Source organism: Xenopus tropicalis, chromosome 7 (genome assembly GCF_000004195.4).
Source record: "Xenopus tropicalis strain Nigerian chromosome 7, UCB_Xtro_10.0, whole genome shotgun sequence".
NCBI lineage: Eukaryota > Metazoa > Chordata > Amphibia > Anura > Pipidae > Xenopus > Xenopus tropicalis.
In genome coordinates this window covers 107640620-107659479 of record NC_030683.2, presented here as the reverse complement: position 1 = coordinate 107659479, position 18860 = coordinate 107640620, and the positions used below count along the sequence as shown (strand labels likewise).

Genomic DNA, 18860 nt, shown 5'->3' with positions numbered 1-18860 from the left:
TAACAATATCACACAGCTTTACAACCTCACTGTACTCACATCCTGAACAGCAGTCTGGTATACAGATACTGGCACCTTGAAAGCAAGAAGGTCATCACGGGGAAAGCCACTGTACCCTCCAGCTATCAGCAAGACCCTGCCTTTCATTAAAGCAGCTACATGGGAATATCTCCCACCACCCATAGCTTGTTTACCTGTAAATAAGTAAAAAAATAATGAACAAATAGCTGAGCCCAACTCATGCAAAATGTATTTTATCCAACTCTGTATGGAACACATATTCAGAAGCACAAGGGGCCTTTTCTCTGTGGACAATGGAACTCTTACCCTGATAGTTGGATACGATTTGACTCATGATCTTGCTGGGAACCCACTGGTGGCAGCCAAGATGGTAAAAAAATATTTCCTCATCGTAACACTTTTCTTCATGGTGATGAATGTGCAAGTTTCCACCTGGAACACAATAACTAAATGTAAAGCACGAAAAGTAAAAAGCTGCTGTGTTTCGTAAAAATTTATGATTTTAACATATCTGCAGGTTCTCCACTAAGCTGCACTTACCGTATATGACCATATAGTTTCCAATGACTGTGGCACTGTGAAAAGCTCTCTCTCGTGGCCCCCGATTCCCATCTCGTGGTCTGAGTGTGGTCCAGTAATTCAGATCCACATGAAAAAGATCTGTGGTATTAACGCGCACGCTAAACCTGAAACAATGGGAAAAATAAGATTTGTTTTTTTAAATTCACAGCTAGGTGATATAACAATAGAGACAACAGACCCAGTGGCTGTTTAGGGATTAGTGAGTAATCTACCTGGTGCAGTTCTATTAGATTTGTTGGAAATCTTTTCACAAGGTTTTGGCGAATGGAAAATTTAACCAATAAAAAAATGGCATCAACCCATCAATGGGCTGAATTTGACTTCTTATGAAGAGCAGGTCCAACTGAAGCAAATGGCAAGGTATCTATCAGCTGCTCACTTGTGTTTTACTGCCACTACAGCTGACACAAGCCATAATGGTAGTCCTGTAACGATGGGCCTGGCCAACCGATATCTGGCCTGAAATTGCCCAGATATCGATCGGCCAGGTTAGAAAATTCAGTCGGATAGGGAACCGCATCGGCTCGTTGATGCGGTCCCCAAACCGACTGCCCCATTGCCGCCGTCAAATTCACCTACATGTTACCCGATATCGCCCACCCGTAGGTGGGGATATCAGGTAAAGATCTGCTCGGGAGCCAAGCGAGCGGATCTGCCCGTGTATGGGCAGCTTTAGTAAAAGAGCCAGTAGCGTGCACTAGTTAAAACTGCTGAGTAAAACCAGCAGAAAACAATATAAAAGTTACATAAAACCCTTTGGGTCCTTTACCTTGCTGTAGAAGGCCGATGCCCCCCAAAAATAAGCAGTGTGCGAGAAGCAGCATGAAACACCATAGAGTGACCAGCAGCAGCTGGAGGCTTCCCACCTCCTGAAAGGACCAGCTCCCATTCCCAAGAAATTAGGTTTAAACGGAACATTTGTGATGAAAACACATCCTGTGAGGTTCGACCTACAGAGAAGAAAAACATTATTAATTATAATCATTATTAATAGTCAATTCAGTAGGAAGCAGTTCACATCTAACAGTAAGTTATGACTGTGGCTTTAACATGCTGTTTAGCCAAATGTAATTTTAAATAAAAAGCAATATTACATAACAAGTCCTGTATATATACATATATCAAGAGAGTAATCTTATTACTTCACCCTACTGAAATAAGAAAATAATACATTTTCTTTGATGAACACCCTCTAGTGGTCAGAAAATGGTAACAATAGTAACTTCTTGCTGAAACATTTATTGCAATATAACAGAATTTCCTTTTCTTTTTTCCCCACAATCACTCACTTGCTATTTTCCATTCACAGAAGTTAACCAACGCCAAATTTGTGTAATTGTCCCTGCACTGATGTGCTTGATAATGCTAGTGCCTCTACTCAGTGCTAAACTATGCAAATGGTCCCTCCTACAAATAAGATTAAAGAATGGAGGACCTTTGTACATATCATGCAATGTCTTCACAACCTGATTTTTTTTTTCTAAATAGCCTCAGTGCTGCCTGAGCTTTTCCACAAACAGGATCGACTACAAGGATGTGGGCTGAATTATAAAAGATAAAGATGTGACCCAGTAGTCCCATGACCATTTAAAGGTACAAGGGCACATCCCGGGTGCCTTTATATACTTGGTCACAGAACACTTAGGTGGTTTCTTTATATATGCAGCAGGGGGAATAGTATTTATGATAAAACACATTTCAGTTAGTCGTGTCATGAGAGGCATAATTAAGCAGATAAAATAATAATAATGATTTATTGATGATATTGTTTCCAGTCTGACTTTCTTGCATAGTAACATTCACAGTATCTGGGTTACTTACCTCCAAACACATAAAGCCAGTTATCTACAGAGGCTGCGGCATGGTTTGCAACTGGAGGTGGATGCAGAGTGCTGTAATGTGTTAGCTCCATCCAGCGTTCTTCCAGTGGTAAAAACACCCACGTATCTCCAGTCAAGTTTCCCCAAGCCAGTTCCCCTCCAAATAAAATAAGGGTCCCATTCCACTCCACCACTATATGTGAATGGCGTGCAGCCTGCATGGGGAGGAGGATATCAGATGGTGAACAGAAACCAATAATAAGAGTGTACAGGACACAGAACAATCACTTGCCCCTGTCTGGCCAATAGGGCAGCTGTAAAAGTGCAAGAGGATAGCAGGTCAGACATTATATTCACTCATAAGATTATGCTCTACATGGGCTGGCCAAGTGTGGGGAGACAGTACAAATTCATGGAGGAGAAATGTTTTTTGTTAGAATGAATATATTATAGAACACATGCAACAGTCCTTTGCCCAAAGTGGAGGAAATGGAGCAATCATTTGTCCTTGAAAAAAAATTACATTTAAATCCTTTATAGTGAAGACACAATGGGCTAGTAGCAGATACTTTTTCAATGCTACTAAACTCCTGAAATTACCCTGCCAACAGTGAGAATTGCCTCTGCTAAAACACACGTAGAGGCAATTATCAGTGATTATCAGCATTTAGTAATGCCAACTAAAGAAGACACATCTGTGTAATCAGACACTGCCGTTTTTCTGTAGTACATTTTTCTGTAGTACCCAAAGGCTCTTCCACCCACTTGTATCAATTTGTTTTCTAGTAATAGCTATAAGGCTACCAAATCAGAGATAAAACACTTCTGCCCCTGTGATATAATGAAGCAATTACAAGAGATCTGAATTTGGAAATACGTTTCTTTCAAATCAAAGAGTGTATAAGAGCTAACTTACATTACAAATGGGTTGACACTTATAAATATTAAAGCAGGACAGGATTGGCAGAAAATTGCATTACAGAACTTACCGGGCCGCCATGATACATTTTCCTCTCCCAAGTATTAGAAGTGAAATTATAAATAAGGAGATCTCCTAGTGGAGAATTCAAATCTGAACCTTTAAGAAAAAAAAAAAAAAAAAGAATAGATATAAAATTGTGGCAGTGTTCCCCTCACCCATGTTCCGCTGTCTTATTTGCATTGTCACCAGGATTTACACAATTAAATCAATTGCTGCTTCCAAATACTGACTATACCACAACTTGTCACTATGAAACTGGTAAGCATCTTTGTCTGCATAAAGTGGCCATACACAGGCCAATATAAACTGCTGACTCCAGACCAAGTTGGCAGCTCATTGGTCCGTGTATGGGGCCCTCCTTATGGCCTGTCTGATCAATATCTGGCCAAAAAATAAACCTGATATCTAAAGAAAATACCATCAGGTGAGAACAGTAATGCAGCCTTATCCCAACAGGTCTTCCTAGCACACCATTCTGATCCAATCAGAGTTTAAATGATTGGATCATCCTAATTTGGCCCAGTCTGTTAGTGGCCAAATTGTGTATCTATTCTTGCCAAAGAAGCTGATGTTATGGTCACCTACAGTCTTGTCTTAATTGCAAGAGTCTTACCCCCAAAGATGTAGAGAGAGTTGGTTGGTGGCAGAAAGGCTCCAGCAGCTGCAGCTCTTGGGGTGAAAATGGGGTCCAGACTACTCACATTGTACCAGTTTCCTGCACCCTGATTATCGGTCAGTGACAAGTCACACCTCTCCCCCATGTACCCAGGTGAACACACACAGCGCTGATTCTCCTGAAAGACAGATTTATGAAAAAATTGTGACTTTTTGTTGCAAAAAAATGTATGAAAATCCAGAGAACACAGATAATGCACAGATTGTGTATTAAAGTGATACCTGGTTGCAAATTCCATGCTGGGCATATGATCTGCAGCTGGGCACCTGACAGCCTTCTCCACTCCAGCCAAGGTCACAAAGGCACTGCGAGTTTTCCTGGCATAAGCCATGCCCAGAACATCCGTGTGGGCATAGGGAAAAGCTATAAGTGGCATTAAACCCCAGTAGGTTATAGTTTGCATCACTAAAGAGATGAAGGAGCATCTGGGGAAGAAGGAAAGAGTAAGTCAGTTTCTCTACTTCTAACTGCACAGTGTAAACATCACCTGACATCCATCTTTCTACCGAGTAACCATGGACAAATCCACCGACCTTAATCTCAGCCTGTGGGACTCTCCCATATTAATAACATCATTACGCATCAATTACATCAGGTGATTATCGTAAACAACTCTGGAATAAGGCCTATTTAGCCCAAGCCTAACGAAGTTTGCCCCTGAATCCTGTAAATAGTTTAAATCTCACACTTTGATTACTACATGCCCTTTTTCAATCACAGGGTTGGTCAGTTATCCCCAGAGGACTGCAAAACCAATGCAATTGAAGGGTACCACAAAACAGTCTGACAAAACAAACACCCAAGAGTTCCATGCATAAAGTGGGCAAGAAGGTCAAAAATAGCCAAACAGACCAACTATATCATTCCAAGCATGGCTACCATCAGTATAAATGTTAGTACTATTTTCAAAGAAGGGACTTTAAACTGATCTCAGACTTTCAAAAGTGGTGACAAATAAGTGTTACCTTATCGATCTAGGTGCAAACGTTGTCATTTTTAGATCATCCCCTTGTCCTCCAGTAGCAACGCCAGGTTTCTAATTACGGCACCCAAAGGCCGCCGTAATTAGCCCCCCCTCCCCGAGGATCGCACACATGATATAACCATCTACTTATCATTACATATATGTAGTCCACTTACAAGAAGTCATCAGGGTTTGTGATCTGTAGTCCACTTGCCCTCAATCTTTGTATTTGAATTTCATACAAAATTTAAAGAGACACACAGCAATTACGTACCTTCCCGGAGGTGGCCTCTAGAGTGCTTGGCAGGCTACTTCCACTCAGACTGGCCAGCAGTCGATCGCTATACGAGTCACCATCATAAACAAAGAGGTAATCATATGCGCACTCTGTCTCCATAAACAGGAAACTTAGCAAAATGCGATAGTTGTTGTTAGGGGCTGCAGGTAAGAAAACACATAAGTTGTGTGGATAAATGTTAAAGACATTCTAAATCCCCTAAACTGGGTAGATTTATCTACTAAAGGCTGACTGTAAGTGCCTGCTATCATATTCCCAGGCACGGTAATAGAGGGAAGTAAGAGTTGCAAGCAGCAAGCGAGGGTTAAATGCTGCATATGCTGGCAATTGCAATAACTCCATGGAACAGGGTAGAAGCGCTAACCATGGTGGTTGTCGGGTACAGATTACAAACTTTACCAAAAAAGGCAAAGGAGAGGTTAGAGGCAGAAGGTGAAAAGCTATGCATACTGCACTTTTTCTTTCCTAACCACCACCAATGGTTTCTTGCTATATAATAATGACTGTGGCAAAGTACAATATCCCTGGCTAGTTTATTACATGTTTATTATCAAACCCATTAAATGAGCAAACCCTTACTTTCCAGTCTCCTATTGAAAGGATATACTTTGTCTGTTCCTTCCACATACCTTCTATTAACCACTCGCAGTTTCCATTGACTGAATAGTTCCCAGGGCCATCGCTCACATATCCCGGGGAACTCCGGAGCACAATGCGTTGACCTTTACAGTCCCCTGAAGTTGTCTGACGGACAAGGGACAAGAGGAGAAAACTAAGGTACCAGCCACAGATCCAGAACCCAACCTGGGGTTCCATGTCTGCTCAGCATCCCTGAAATAAAAATAAATGTATGAGATTAATTCTAGCATTGTTTTCTTCTAACAATCTCTGCTGAAAAGCCAATAAGCTTTATGCTACCTTTACCCCGTCTCTTCTCAGCAATTAAATTAAGAATTGGCTGCTTAGAGAAAAATATCCCAGAGACTAGTGAACCAAACAAGTTACTAAGTTAATTATTTCCAAGCTACTGAGACAGAAAAAAACACAACAGTCACTGTCATGCTATATTCAAAGATCTTTTATGCCATGCCGATATACTGTACAAAAAAGCACTAATTTCTGTTTCGGAAGGACAGTATAAGTACAAGATCTGTTATATGGGAACCTGATATACAAAAAAAAATCCAAGCTATATGAATGCCACTTTCCCTTTGAAACAAGCAATTCTTACTTTTGGACTGATTTGTTTTATGTGTAATAATCAGCCAGAGCACTGACTGAATGGTAACTAAGTTGCATAAATCCATGCTGGTGAAAAAATAAATTCCTTTTGCTGTTTAGCATTCTCAAATGAGAATTTAACCCTAAAAATGAATACTGCTAGAACTGCAATATATTATATACTGAACTTATTGCAGCTACCTACATCTCTAAAAACTTAATGATCCAGGCCTTATAGAGCTCATCAGAGTGCCTGTGACACTACACATGCTCATTCTGTGCAGCTCTTAAGAAGCTAATCTTAGCAGAAAATTAGGATTGCCGTTCATAGAATCTGAAAATACAAGGCTGATTATTATATTCAGATGCAAATTCCACTGGTTTCAAAGTTGCCTGAGAGTATGTACTGAGAATATGCATTTATTACTAATCAGGTTTGTATTGTGACATTTATATTCTATATATACAGTATATTGTAAGTCTGTTCCTAAGCTCAGGTAAGTGCAGCAGCACAGAGCATGTACTGTAAATCAGCAAAAAGAGAAGATGGGGAGCTACTTTGGGCATATTCACAGGCACAGATCTTCACAGCTAAAGGGCTGAGGTTGTTCTGGACTGGTAAGCAACTACAAAATATATTGTACAACATTTCTAACCTAATTCCTCCTTAAGCTTTGGTTCTCCTGTAAAGGTGAAGGAACTGCACCTCCCAGACTCCTGAATAAGACCACACTGCCCCATACCTGGCCCTAAAGGACAGAGTAAAGCCACAGGTCTGGCAGCCTCCATGTCTAGACTCTTCCTTTTCTGTCCATGGCTCTATAGGAGCAATCATAATTGATGCCAGGAAAAGATAAACTTCAACTATGCATGCTCCTATTTGGTGATCAGCACCAGAGCCATAGAAAGAGAAGCGGCCAGACAAGCCATACCTGGATGCAACCTGGCAACTGTCCCATTGAAATACTTATACGCAAAAACTACACAACTGCCAGTGGAACCCTCATAAGGGCAGGAGCACAAGGGGAGATTAGTCACCCTGTGACAAATCTTCGCTGTCCCCGGCATCTATTCTCCCTGCAATGCCATCCCACCAGCTAGAATGTAAATCGCTGGTGGGATGGCATAAGTATCGCTGCGATGTCCCAAATTTGCCTGAAGTTTCCTCTACAGACAACTGCGGGACATTGCAGCGAAGCGTATGCCATCCCACTGGCGATTTACATTCTAGCCTGTGGGTGGCATTGTGGGGAGATTAGTCACCCGCGACAACGAAGATTTGTTGCAGGGCGACTAATCTCCCTGTGTGCCACTGCCCTAAAAACCCCAGAAAACTTGGAAAGTATAGCAGTAAAACAGTGTTCATACACATTGCATCATTGTTTTTAAGCTGATACAAGGAAAAGCTTGCAGAATTAATTGTGAGTTTATATTGACAGGATGCTCAGACATCTGGGAAAGGGCAGGACAGGGAGAGACCATATTTATAAGCACTCTTGGGCTTGGCTAAAGTGCCTTGTTCAGCAAATGGGTCTGTAGACAGTAAGTGGCGTTTGGCAGATATGCTGTTCTAATGCAGAGTCATGAATCTCCCCCAATGCTGACTTAAATGAACTTGCAGAGCTCTCCAGATTATATTTATTTCAACTGAAAACCAATTTAAAAACAGCTGATTAAACTTCCTTATTGACCATTCTTTTGACTGCCATACCTACAGATAAATGTCATTTCAGTTCCATGGAGGTCAATACAGTTACTACAGAGCAATTATGGTAGCCACAGATCCCATATGATCAAAGGACAGCTAAATCCTAAAAACAAATATGGCTAGAAAAGCAATACAAACAGGAGCTCTCCATCTCTCCATCCAGGCCTTCACAGGAGGTCTCCATCTTGGATTCTGTTAGAACTGTCTGGGACACTGCACATGCTCAGTGAGCTCTGGGGAGCTGTTGAGAAGCTGAGCTTAGGGGTCATTGTAAATTATCAAGCAGAAAATTAGGGTTTCCTGTAATATAAGCTGATGCCACAGGGCTGATAATTAAATACTGGTGCAAACCACACAGAATACTGAGCTGCTATGTAATGAGAATCTGAATTACTAATCAGCCTTATACTGTTACATTTATATTCTATATATACAGTATATTGTGAGTGGGTTCCTAGACTCAGGTAAGTGACAGCAGCACAGAGCATGGGCAGTGAATCAAAAGAAGATGGGGAGCTACTGGGGGCATATTTGGGGGCACAGATCTTTCCTGCTAAAGGGGCTTTGGTTGCCTTGGGCTGGTACTGAACCCAAACTACAATAAGGTTAATTTATAAACACTGCGCAGTACCCATAGCAATCAATCAGTGATTTTTTTTTTCAGCCACCTGCAGGTTCAACAATGAAAGTACACATTTAATTGGTTGCCTGAGTAACTGCCCAGGTGCAAATCTGCCAGTGTTTATAAATGAGCCCCAATGTGTAGCATTTCTACGTCACTTCTTTGTTAAGCTTTAACTCTCCTTTAAACTAGTGTTCATAACATAAAACTTTTTGCAGTATTTTCCTTGCAAGCCATTTATAAACTGTATGACGTCCCATTTAATGAGCGATTACACAGATGTGAGCACAAGATGCATTTCCCCATGTTGCAGAACATAAACCATCCTGTACTTTAAGGATGCCAAATTCGCATCCCTGTAGCTAAGTTCTAACACAACTCTCAGCAGGTTGCTACTAGCCACAGTTGATTAAACTCAAAACATATACAATTTGTATCTGTTCATTAAGTGCCTACAAATAAACTATTCCTTCTTTATAGAAGATGTTTTCCAGGTTTTGTAGTGAGCCATAAATGGCATCTAACCCATGTTTAACTTCCTATGTGAGAATTTGCAACTGTATTCTATATCAGGGTGTGCCCTAAAAGCCTAATTTTTGCTTGAATGGCTGGCCCCATGGCTACACAGAAGCTTATTTATATAAACTATAAGCTAACACAACCTTTTTATCAGTGCAGGATAGCAGTGTAGCTAATATTTGTGCAAGAACATAAATAAAGTGCTCTGGGTACAACTATGTTATGCTTTTGTTATCTGTACGTAAATATATGCTTGGAGAGCACTATCAAATCTTTCTTGGGGCAGTTGGTTAGAAAACTGGCTTAGGGGGCTTGTGAAACACCACAAAAGTACAGGACTAGTTTGGGCATTATTAATATTATTATTATTGCAAATTTATAAAAGACCTACATAGTACAGATATATTACCTACTGCTCCAGCAGAGCTTACAGTTTGATTTAATGCAATGTGCAGTTTGAAGTAACACAATTGTGCTATAGATAAAAAAATATGATTTTACCATGAGGTTTGTCAACTTGGGGAGTCAATATCTTTAGAAGCCAATCGCCATAATATAAAATTGCTGTACTGTGGTACGAAACCGAGACAAGCAGGGTGGGAACAAACCCTGAGCCTGTCTGTAATGGTACCAAAGGAACATGATAAGTATAAAATAACAGTGCTTATTTACATCATCAACACACAGTTGCGGTCCTTGATCTGAATGAGACACTGTGACACCTATTGACGCAGTTGAACCCTGGAACTACAACCACCTTCTGACCAGGCAATAACTCCAAGATGTCCAGCATCAATCAAGGCCGGATTTCTACTAAGGGGGCTCGGAGGCTGGTGTCCTCCAACATCCCTTCCACAGGACCACATGCATGCGCATCCTTTGTTCCTACATCCGGAGCACAGGGGACAGGGCATTAAATAACAGGAGTAAAGTAATAAAAGGCACTTAGTTTGCCCAGGAGCAGTAACCCATTGCAACCAATCAGCAGGTAGAACGTACATGTGACCTGTTTAAAAGCAAACATCTTATTGGTTGCTATGGGTTACTGCTACTGGGCAAAACTTCCATGCAATTGCGTCCGATTTGGGAGGAAATGTGATGTATCACAAGGGAACCACCCTTAAGACCACCACACCGGAATTCTCAAGAAAAATGCTGCGCTGTATTGAAAAAAACATGTTGATTGCGCTTAATATTGCACTTTGCGCACTGCACTTGCAGATGTTACCCTGACATCTTTATCGGGATGCATCCAACTATAGAGGGGCAGAAGGCTAAAAACCACTACACTGCATAAGTCTTAATGCAAAAAACCCCTGCACCAGGAACCAATAGAAACACACAAGAAACAACTTATCTTATTATTGATACTGCAATAGATATTGTAAGAGGTGCTACAGGCAACATGGCATAGACTGCATTCATGTCCATAGGAGCTCACACTCTAATAAGCAGGGAAGCCTCACACATTGCATTCATGTCCATAGGAGCTCACACTCTAATAAGCAGGGAAGCCTCACACATTGCATTCATGTCCATAGGAGCTCACACTCTAATAAGCAGGGAAGCCACACACATTGCATTCATGTCCATAGGAGCTCACACTCTAATAAGCAGGGAAGCCACACACACTGCATTCATGTCCATAGGAGCTCACACTCTAATAAGCAGGGAAGCCTCACACATTGCATTCATGTCCATAGGAGCTCACACTCTAATAAGCAGGGAAGCCTCACACATTGCATTCATGTCCATAGGAGCTCACACTCTAATAAGCAGGGAAGCCACACACACTGCATTCATGTCCATAGGAGCTCACACTCTAATAAGCAGGGAAGCCTCACACATTGCATTCATGTCCATAGGAGCTCACACTCTAATAAGCAGGGAAGCCTCACACATTGCATTCATGTCCATAGGAGCTCACACTCTAATAAGCAGGGAAGCCATACTCGTCACAACAGCACAGGTATCCAATCACAGGGATGATACGCACAGGCAGCGGCTTTGTATTACGGCAAATACATAATAGGAAATACAGTCTTACCGGACACAAGCTCCTGCGCACGAATACACCGACATTACCAGTTATTATTACCATTATGATTCATAATAATAAAAAGGCAGGCTCACCTCTCGGCTCCCAATCCGCTATGTGCATCTGCACTCGTTCACCCTGATGAACCGGAAACAAAACTTTGCCAGCCCGCAGGAAACAAGCCCACAGCTCCTCCCACCTCCCTGGGAAAAAAGCTGGAACGTGACGTCAGTAGCAGGGAGCCCCAGCGGGCTGTACCATGTGTTACGATGTAGCGAAGGGGTCGGGCATCCCCCACCAAAGCCATTATGGTACGTTCCATGCACGACAGGCGTTCATAAGCTATATGGTAGATGTCATTATCATTCACAGAAACCTTATAGCTGTTGGTATTTTTTACACTATTATATTTGCTTTAAAATAAACATACTTTGTCTTATATCTGGCAGGTTTGAAAATCACAGAGTTCTCTTTACAGGGGGGCCCATATGATCATGGCTCATAGGAACTTTACCTGAAGTGACAGCATGCACAAGCCAAACTGACATGAATGGTAGCCACACTTGTGCATATGCTCCATATGACATCAGTGAATACTTACTGCCCTTGGGCACCCAGAATTAAAGAGAACCTTTACAAAAATCAGGACATTGCAGAAGGGTGCTGGGAGAGCGTGTGAGGGAACCAAATTGGGTAACTCCTGAAGACATAGGGGGAGTTGGACTTTCTGCTGCCCACTTGAAGGATAGTATTACATGGCAAAAAGGTGGCAACCCTAACTTCCAATTTCTGTTGGACAGTCCCAGCTTGAAGAGCTTTTTTAGCTCCTTACTCCTTGTTAAACATGACATAAATAAGGCTTGTGATGAACAAACTTTTTGCCAACTGATTTAATCATGAAAAAATAGTTTTCTGCTATTTCTTGAGCTAAAAAGGGCAAAGAGGGAAACTGAAGCTACGCCATGTTTGGTCCTTGGCAGGCAGATAATTACATTACCAGTATAACACCTCCTTCCTTTCCCATTTGCAGTGACTTTTGTTGTTATGTGGGGGGTTATATGTACAATGGTAATGTAATTATCTAGAGTAGTTTCAGTTTTCCTTGTTTGACTCAAGAAATAACATAAACAATAGATTTAGTCATACAGTCCACTATCTTACTAATCTGTTCGTCGGCCAAATGGGTGGATGCCCATTTGAGGGCCCATACATGTCATAGCTTAATAAAGACGGGATGAGTAGGAAAGAAAGACAGCAAAGAGAAAATAGCTTGAATTTGGCAGTGAGTAGCAATAAATAACATTCCAAGTACTTAAATACAGTTAAGCAACACAGGAAGCCTTTTCAGGAGTTTTTGCATGATGAATATACTGCACATGGTATATTGTACTTTAAATACTACCAATTTTTTTTAAAGGATAGTCCTGCATCTTAGACTTGGAAAATGGATGTCTCTGTTGGAAAGTTGGTGGGGTTTTGTGCAGGCATAACTGGACTTGGCTGGGACAAAACAGGAGTGTGGTGTAAATAGTATCAATAGTTGTGATGTGTGCATAAATGCAGGGGCGCTGCTGCAAAGAGGTGAGTTGAGAAATTCGCCTGGCAAGTTACCGGGGGCAGCAAACAGCCACTCCTGTTAACTTAAAGAGCAGAAATTCTGATTTTTCAAATCGTAATTTCAGCTCTTCTAGTGTGGAGACCACAACTGCGCTCTCCACACTAGCAATGTGATCCCCCCTCTCCCCCTCTGATGCAACAAATCTAAACATGGGGGGAGCCAGAGGGACAGCATCAACTTGTCCACCTCAGGCGGCTAGGGCTGCATATATTCCTAACCGTAGCCAGGGATTTTGACAATACAATGTACAGTGTAAAATATAACCCAGCACACTACCTTGTGCACACCTGCCCCAACCCCATTCGTGACATCAGAGATGGGGTGAGTGGGGTGTGGGTCTATAAATAGTGGTCCAATGTTGGGTTTGGGTTGGGATCGAATAGGTTAGAGTCTGGTGTCAACATTTTGTTGACCTGCACATCACTAGTATGTACCATAACACATTATGTTGTGTTACAAGAAGGGTCAGAGGGCATTTATGTGCCATGCTGTAATATAGAATAATGCAATGTCATTGTAAATTAAATACAAAGTAAATGTTGTCAGCAGGTTCTCATTTTTATATTTTAATTTCTTACAATCTAGCACTCAGCAAACCAAAGGAAAAGAAGTTTAAAAAAAAAAATAATTTATGGTCCCGCTTCAGTATTGACATGGACCAAATGGTGAAGTATTTCAATATAAACATTAATAGTGAGGGGGAGGTGGGGAAATGGGAAAATACGTGAAGGTGAGAGAGGGGGAAAAGGGCAGCATTCTGATTGTAGGTATGTATGTATAACTTTATTTACTTACAATATACAAAATTGCACACAGGGAGGACAATTGTTATAATAAATAAGTATAAGTGCACAGGGAGTAAGTGCCATGTGGTATGAGACACAGTAGGAAGGAGGTCCCTGCCCCATAGAGCTTACAGTCTAAGTGGTTGGGTAACATACAGGCACAAATTGGAAGGTAAGAGTGCACTAGGTATGGGCATTTGCCCTTAAAGCACAGGACTGGGCAAAATAATATTTTAGTGCTCCAGAAGGTAACAGCTGAGTTTTATCTTAAAGAGAGTTAGTTACCTATGGAGGGATTCAGGGATAGAGTCCAGAGGTGAGGAGCAGCAAGATAGAAAGGTTTAAGATGAGAGAGCGCAGTGGGTGTGGATGGTGTAAAGAGACAGATGATCAGAAGCCAAACAGGAAGAAAAAACACTGAGCTGTGTAAAGAAAGTTCCCATAATGCCTCACTCCTGCACAGACACCCAGACCAAGCGAACATGCTCAGTTAGTAAGACTATGGGGCAAATTTACTAAGACACGAACGCTCGGAGCGTTCATTTGAATTCGTATTTTCGGCGAATTTTGACGCCCGCATGACTTTTTCGTACGCTTTTTTTTGTGACTTTCGGATTGGCAATACGATATTATCGTGACTAATACTTTTTTTCGTAAGCATATTTGTGATATTGGTGATCTTCAGAAATTTTCGTATCCAATCCAAATTTATCCCATTCGGGATTCAAACTTGTGTTTTCATGAATGTGCCGCTATGAGTCAGCTTCCTGCTGATTGGCTCAGATCCACATTCCCAAGGGGGGGAGTGAGTTCTTAGCATTCTTGAGGGAGGGGGGAGCAGGAAAGAGCAGAAAGCAAAGAGCTGCATGTCTCTGGCAGAGGAAAACAAACACAACTAATCTTTTGACAGAGAACTCAGTGCAGCATTACTGTAAGTGCTTATGGCTGTATTTACCTTTCTGATAAAGCTTAGTTTTTACCTTTCCTTCTCCTTTAACAGGCAGCCATGCTAAAGAGGTAAAAGGACCCTAAAAATTGAATGTCAATCTTAAAGCACAATGGACCCCCTTTGTCACACTGATCAGCATAACCCTTGAAAGGGGCGTCCAATCTCTATTGCATTCTTGTACAGCTTCTGTCTGTTTTGTAACTGGATACAGACTAACGCGCTTGGAGTGACATCATTATAGCTCCCAGATAATTTAATAGTTAATAAAAGGACGGTCAGCAAGTCACAGGGATCATATGGGTTGGACAGAACACCTGACTGTGCTGATAGGTTATGATGGTATTATCAGTCTATTAGAGAAAACTAGATATTATGTTTAACCCATGAACAAATTTGTCTTAATTTTTATTTCCAGGAGTGAAGCATTCCACAACTTTGTTTACCAATGCCTAAAGAAAGACCCAAAAAAGGTTCAGTGTTTTATGGTAGGGGGTCATTAAACTAGGCTAAATACAGAGGAGAGAACCTCCCCCCCATCCCCAAGGTGAGATGGGAGAAAGTGTTGTTGTTGTATAGTTGTATTTGGCCTTTAAATGAGCAGCAATAGACTTGTGAGATAAAAAGGGTAAACAAAGGGTAAATGGAAACATAAAAAATGTACAAATTGCAGAATGATTATACACATAGGGAATCCATGGCTAACACTGGCCAATCTTTCCCTAGCAGAAAAGTGTTGAAGCTATAAAAGAAGTTATAATTAGTGAATAACAACAACATCCGCCATCAGTTCCTTATAACATCTACAGAGGAGAATTGGCAGAGATAGATCCCAGGAGCTACCTGGAGGAACAGGAGGGCAGCCATCGGGGGGAGGGATGGGGCAGAACTCTAGGGGCCCAACTGTTCTACTGTTCTAAGTAGGTCCCCGATGGCAGCCCTCCATGGAAGCCCCACTGGATGTTTTCTCAGATAGAGTCAAAAGTCTACAAAAAGTCTACATAGACTTAGAGACAAAGGAAAGAAATACAGAATTGAGAAGAACACATGACATATGTAAGTATATACGTGCATCTGATGCTAAATCGGATGTTTAAACAGCATCTTCTAACTGCATCTGAGAACTGGGGGCTTTAGAAAAATTAAATCATTTTTGTATTGAATTGCATTTTTGTCAGTTTTAAAAAATGCCAGGGCCCTGTCCAGACCTGGCTGCACATAAAGGAAAAACACAACAAAACCCAATTTAACCTAACATTTATTTTTACTTATCACCTGCAGTCCAGCCAAATGGAGTTTAGGTATATTTAAAATGCGTTGAATAAAAAGAGTTCTAAAACCAGGCTTCCTAGGTTTCCATTTATAATCAGCAGAGCAGGGTACATAGTGCAAAAGAACAGGAGCAAACTGCCATGCTTCTTGTACGCTGAAGTAGTTTGTGAACAACATTTAAATGTGCAAGCTAGGGAACACCAACAGGGGGTGCTGAGTCCTTTACTTACTGCTCTTTAAATGTGCAAGCTAGGGAACACCAACAGGGGTGCTGAGTCCTTTACTTACTGCTCTTTAAATGTGCAAGCTAGGGAACACCAACAGGGGGTGCTGAGTCCTTTACTTACTGCTCTTTAAATGTGCAAGCTAGGGAACACCAACAGGGGGTGCTGAGTCCTTTACTTACTGCTCCCCCCCCCCCTTTTTTTATTTAAATCTCAATAGCATCAGATTTGTTTCAGCGATTGCTTGCTTATTTAAGAAAAACCTTAGTAGGGCAATCATGTTACACAGCAGGAAAAGAAATCAAGCAAATGAAAATGTCATTGTTCTGTTTCATTTTTTCAGTGAGGCTGTAAACTTGCAACTGTCTCAGAGGGAATAAATGCAAATACATTTGTTTCATTGCGGAAGACACATTTCTAATGACTTCTATGGAATCTCAACGAATTTTCATTTGTTGCCCAAGTTTTTCAAAAGTATTTTTTTCTCTAACCACGGACAAAAGATGATCATAAAGTTTAATTTTAATTGTCCCCAGATATTTTAAATGTATACATAAAAATAATATAAAAATATACTATATTTTATTATATGTAGAATAAGTATACAGTTCAATTTTTGTTAAACAAAACCTTATTTGTCTGAATATTTGAATTTAACTGCAGTACAGGTATGGGAACCGTTATGCAGAAACCCATTATTCACAAAGCTCTGAATTACAGGAAGCCCATCTCCTATAGACTCAATTTTTATCAAATAATCAAAATTTTTAAAAATTATTTCATTTTTCTCTGTAATAATAAAACAGTACCTGTACTTGATCCCAACTAAGATATAATTACCCCTTATTGGGGGCAGAACAGCCCTATTGGGTTTATTTAATGGTTAAATGATTCCCTTTTCTCTGTAATAATAAAACAGTTCCTTGTACTTGATCCCAACTAAGATATAATTAATCCTTATTGGGTGCAAAACACGCCTAATGGGTTTAATTACTGTTTAAATTATTTATTTTTTATTAGACTTAGGGCCACATTTATTCATCCACGAACGCTCCGTGCATATTTTCGCACTTTGTGCGATTTTTTCATACTTTGCAACAAAATTTGTGAGACAAAATCATATTGTTGCGCAGAGTACGAAAGTTTCGGATTCATTCAAGCTTCGTTATCGTGACTTTCATTGGGCCAGGTTGGAGCTGCAGAGTGCCATTGAGCCCTATGGGAGACTTTCCTTGGGCCGGGTTGGAGCTGCAGAGTGCCATTGAGCCCTATGGGAGACTTTCATTGGGCCAGGTTGGAGCTGCAGAGTGCCATTGAGCCCTATGGGAGACTTTCCTTGGGCCAGGTTGGAGCTGCAGAGTGCCATTGAGATCTATGGGAGACTTTCCTTGGGCCGGGTTGGAGCTGCAGAGTGCCATTGAGATCTATGGGAGACTTTCCTTGGGCCGGGTTGGAGCTGCAGAGTGCCATTGAGCCCTATGGGAGACTTTCCTTGGGCCAGGTTGGAGCTGCAGAGTGCCATTGAGCCCTATGGGAGACTTTCCTTGGGCCGGGTTGGAGCTGCAGAGTGCCATTGAGCCCTATGGGAGGCTTCCAAAATCATGCACAGAAGGATCAAAGTCGGAAAGGTTTTCCCACTGTTTACAATCATTCGGTCCAAAAATGTCGGATCGCCACTACGATATTATTGTGACTAATACGATTTTTTCGTGATATTTGCGATCTTCAGAAGTTATTGTATCCAATCCAAATTTTTCCCATTCGGGATTCGAACGGGAAGCTATAAGTTCCATGCAGGATGCTGCCACTTTGCAGAGCGATTTAACAAAATTGGAAAACTGGGCAGCAAAATGGAAAATGAGGTTCAGTGTGGACAAATGTAAAGTTATGCCCTTTGGTAGAAATAATATAAACGCTGTCTACTAAATGGCAGTGTGTTGGGGGTATCCTTAATGGGGAAGGATCTGGGAGATTTTGTAGATAACAAGTTGTCTAATTCCAGGCAGTGTCATTCTGTCGCTACTAAAGCAAATAAAGTGCTGTCTTGTATAAAAAAGGGCATTGACTCAAGGGATGAGAACATAATTTTGCCCCTTTATAGGTCCCTGGTAAGGCCTCACCTTGAGTATGGGGGGCAGTTTTGGGCTCCAGTCCTTAAATGACAATGAAAGGTTAATATAAATTAAAAGTAAGTCTAAAGGCATTCTTTTTAAGTACTTACTGCATATCTAAATTCCCAGATCCCTGCTTGCTTCTTTGAGATATGGTGCTGGCAGCCTACAGCAGTGTGACGCCTACAGTGACATCACTGAAATCTCTCTCCCCTTCCTGTAGGTGCCAGCGGCAGCCTTCCTATTCTCTGAGCATGTGTGTAACTTGATCCTGTCTCCTGTTCTGAGCTACACATGCCCACCAGCCAATCAGAAGTGAATCTGGCAGAGGGGAGGGGGGGAGGGAATGAAACACATGTGCAGTATGAAGCAAGGAGGGAAAGGAAGGGAGAATACCTTTTTAGAGATGGCTGCCTGTTCTAGAAACTGTGAAGTAAGTCTGACTGAGTAAAT

At 41.3% G+C, this 18860-nt stretch overlaps 1 protein-coding gene across 4 annotated transcripts in view; it reads right to left on the bottom strand.

Moving 5' to 3' along the window:
• megf8 (multiple EGF-like-domains 8) overlaps positions 1-11644 on the bottom strand; it is a 31669-nt gene extending 20025 nt beyond the window's left edge. For 3 of the 4 annotated variants that reach the window (XR_001171338.3, XR_004223656.1, XM_002936396.5), the window contains exons 1-11: positions 11547-11644; positions 5973-6174; positions 5320-5483; positions 4303-4506; positions 4019-4199; positions 3413-3501; positions 2425-2638; positions 1373-1553; positions 562-707; positions 328-453; positions 40-194 (exon numbers count right to left, since the gene is read on the bottom strand). Coding sequence is in view for 2 of the 4 variants with exons in the window: in XM_002936396.5 (XP_002936442.2) it covers positions 40-194; positions 328-453; positions 562-707; positions 1373-1553; positions 2425-2638; positions 3413-3501; positions 4019-4199; positions 4303-4506; positions 5320-5483; positions 5973-6159 (1647 nt within the window). In the remaining 2 variants the exon portion in view is untranslated. Of the gene's footprint in view, positions 1-39; positions 195-327; positions 454-561; positions 708-1372; positions 1554-2424; positions 2639-3412; positions 3502-4018; positions 4200-4302; positions 4507-5319; positions 5484-5972; positions 6175-11460; positions 11482-11546 lie in introns of those variants that run through there. The other variant, XM_031906377.1, reaches the window with a different exon arrangement.
• Positions 11645-18860: the final 7216 nt, after the last annotated feature.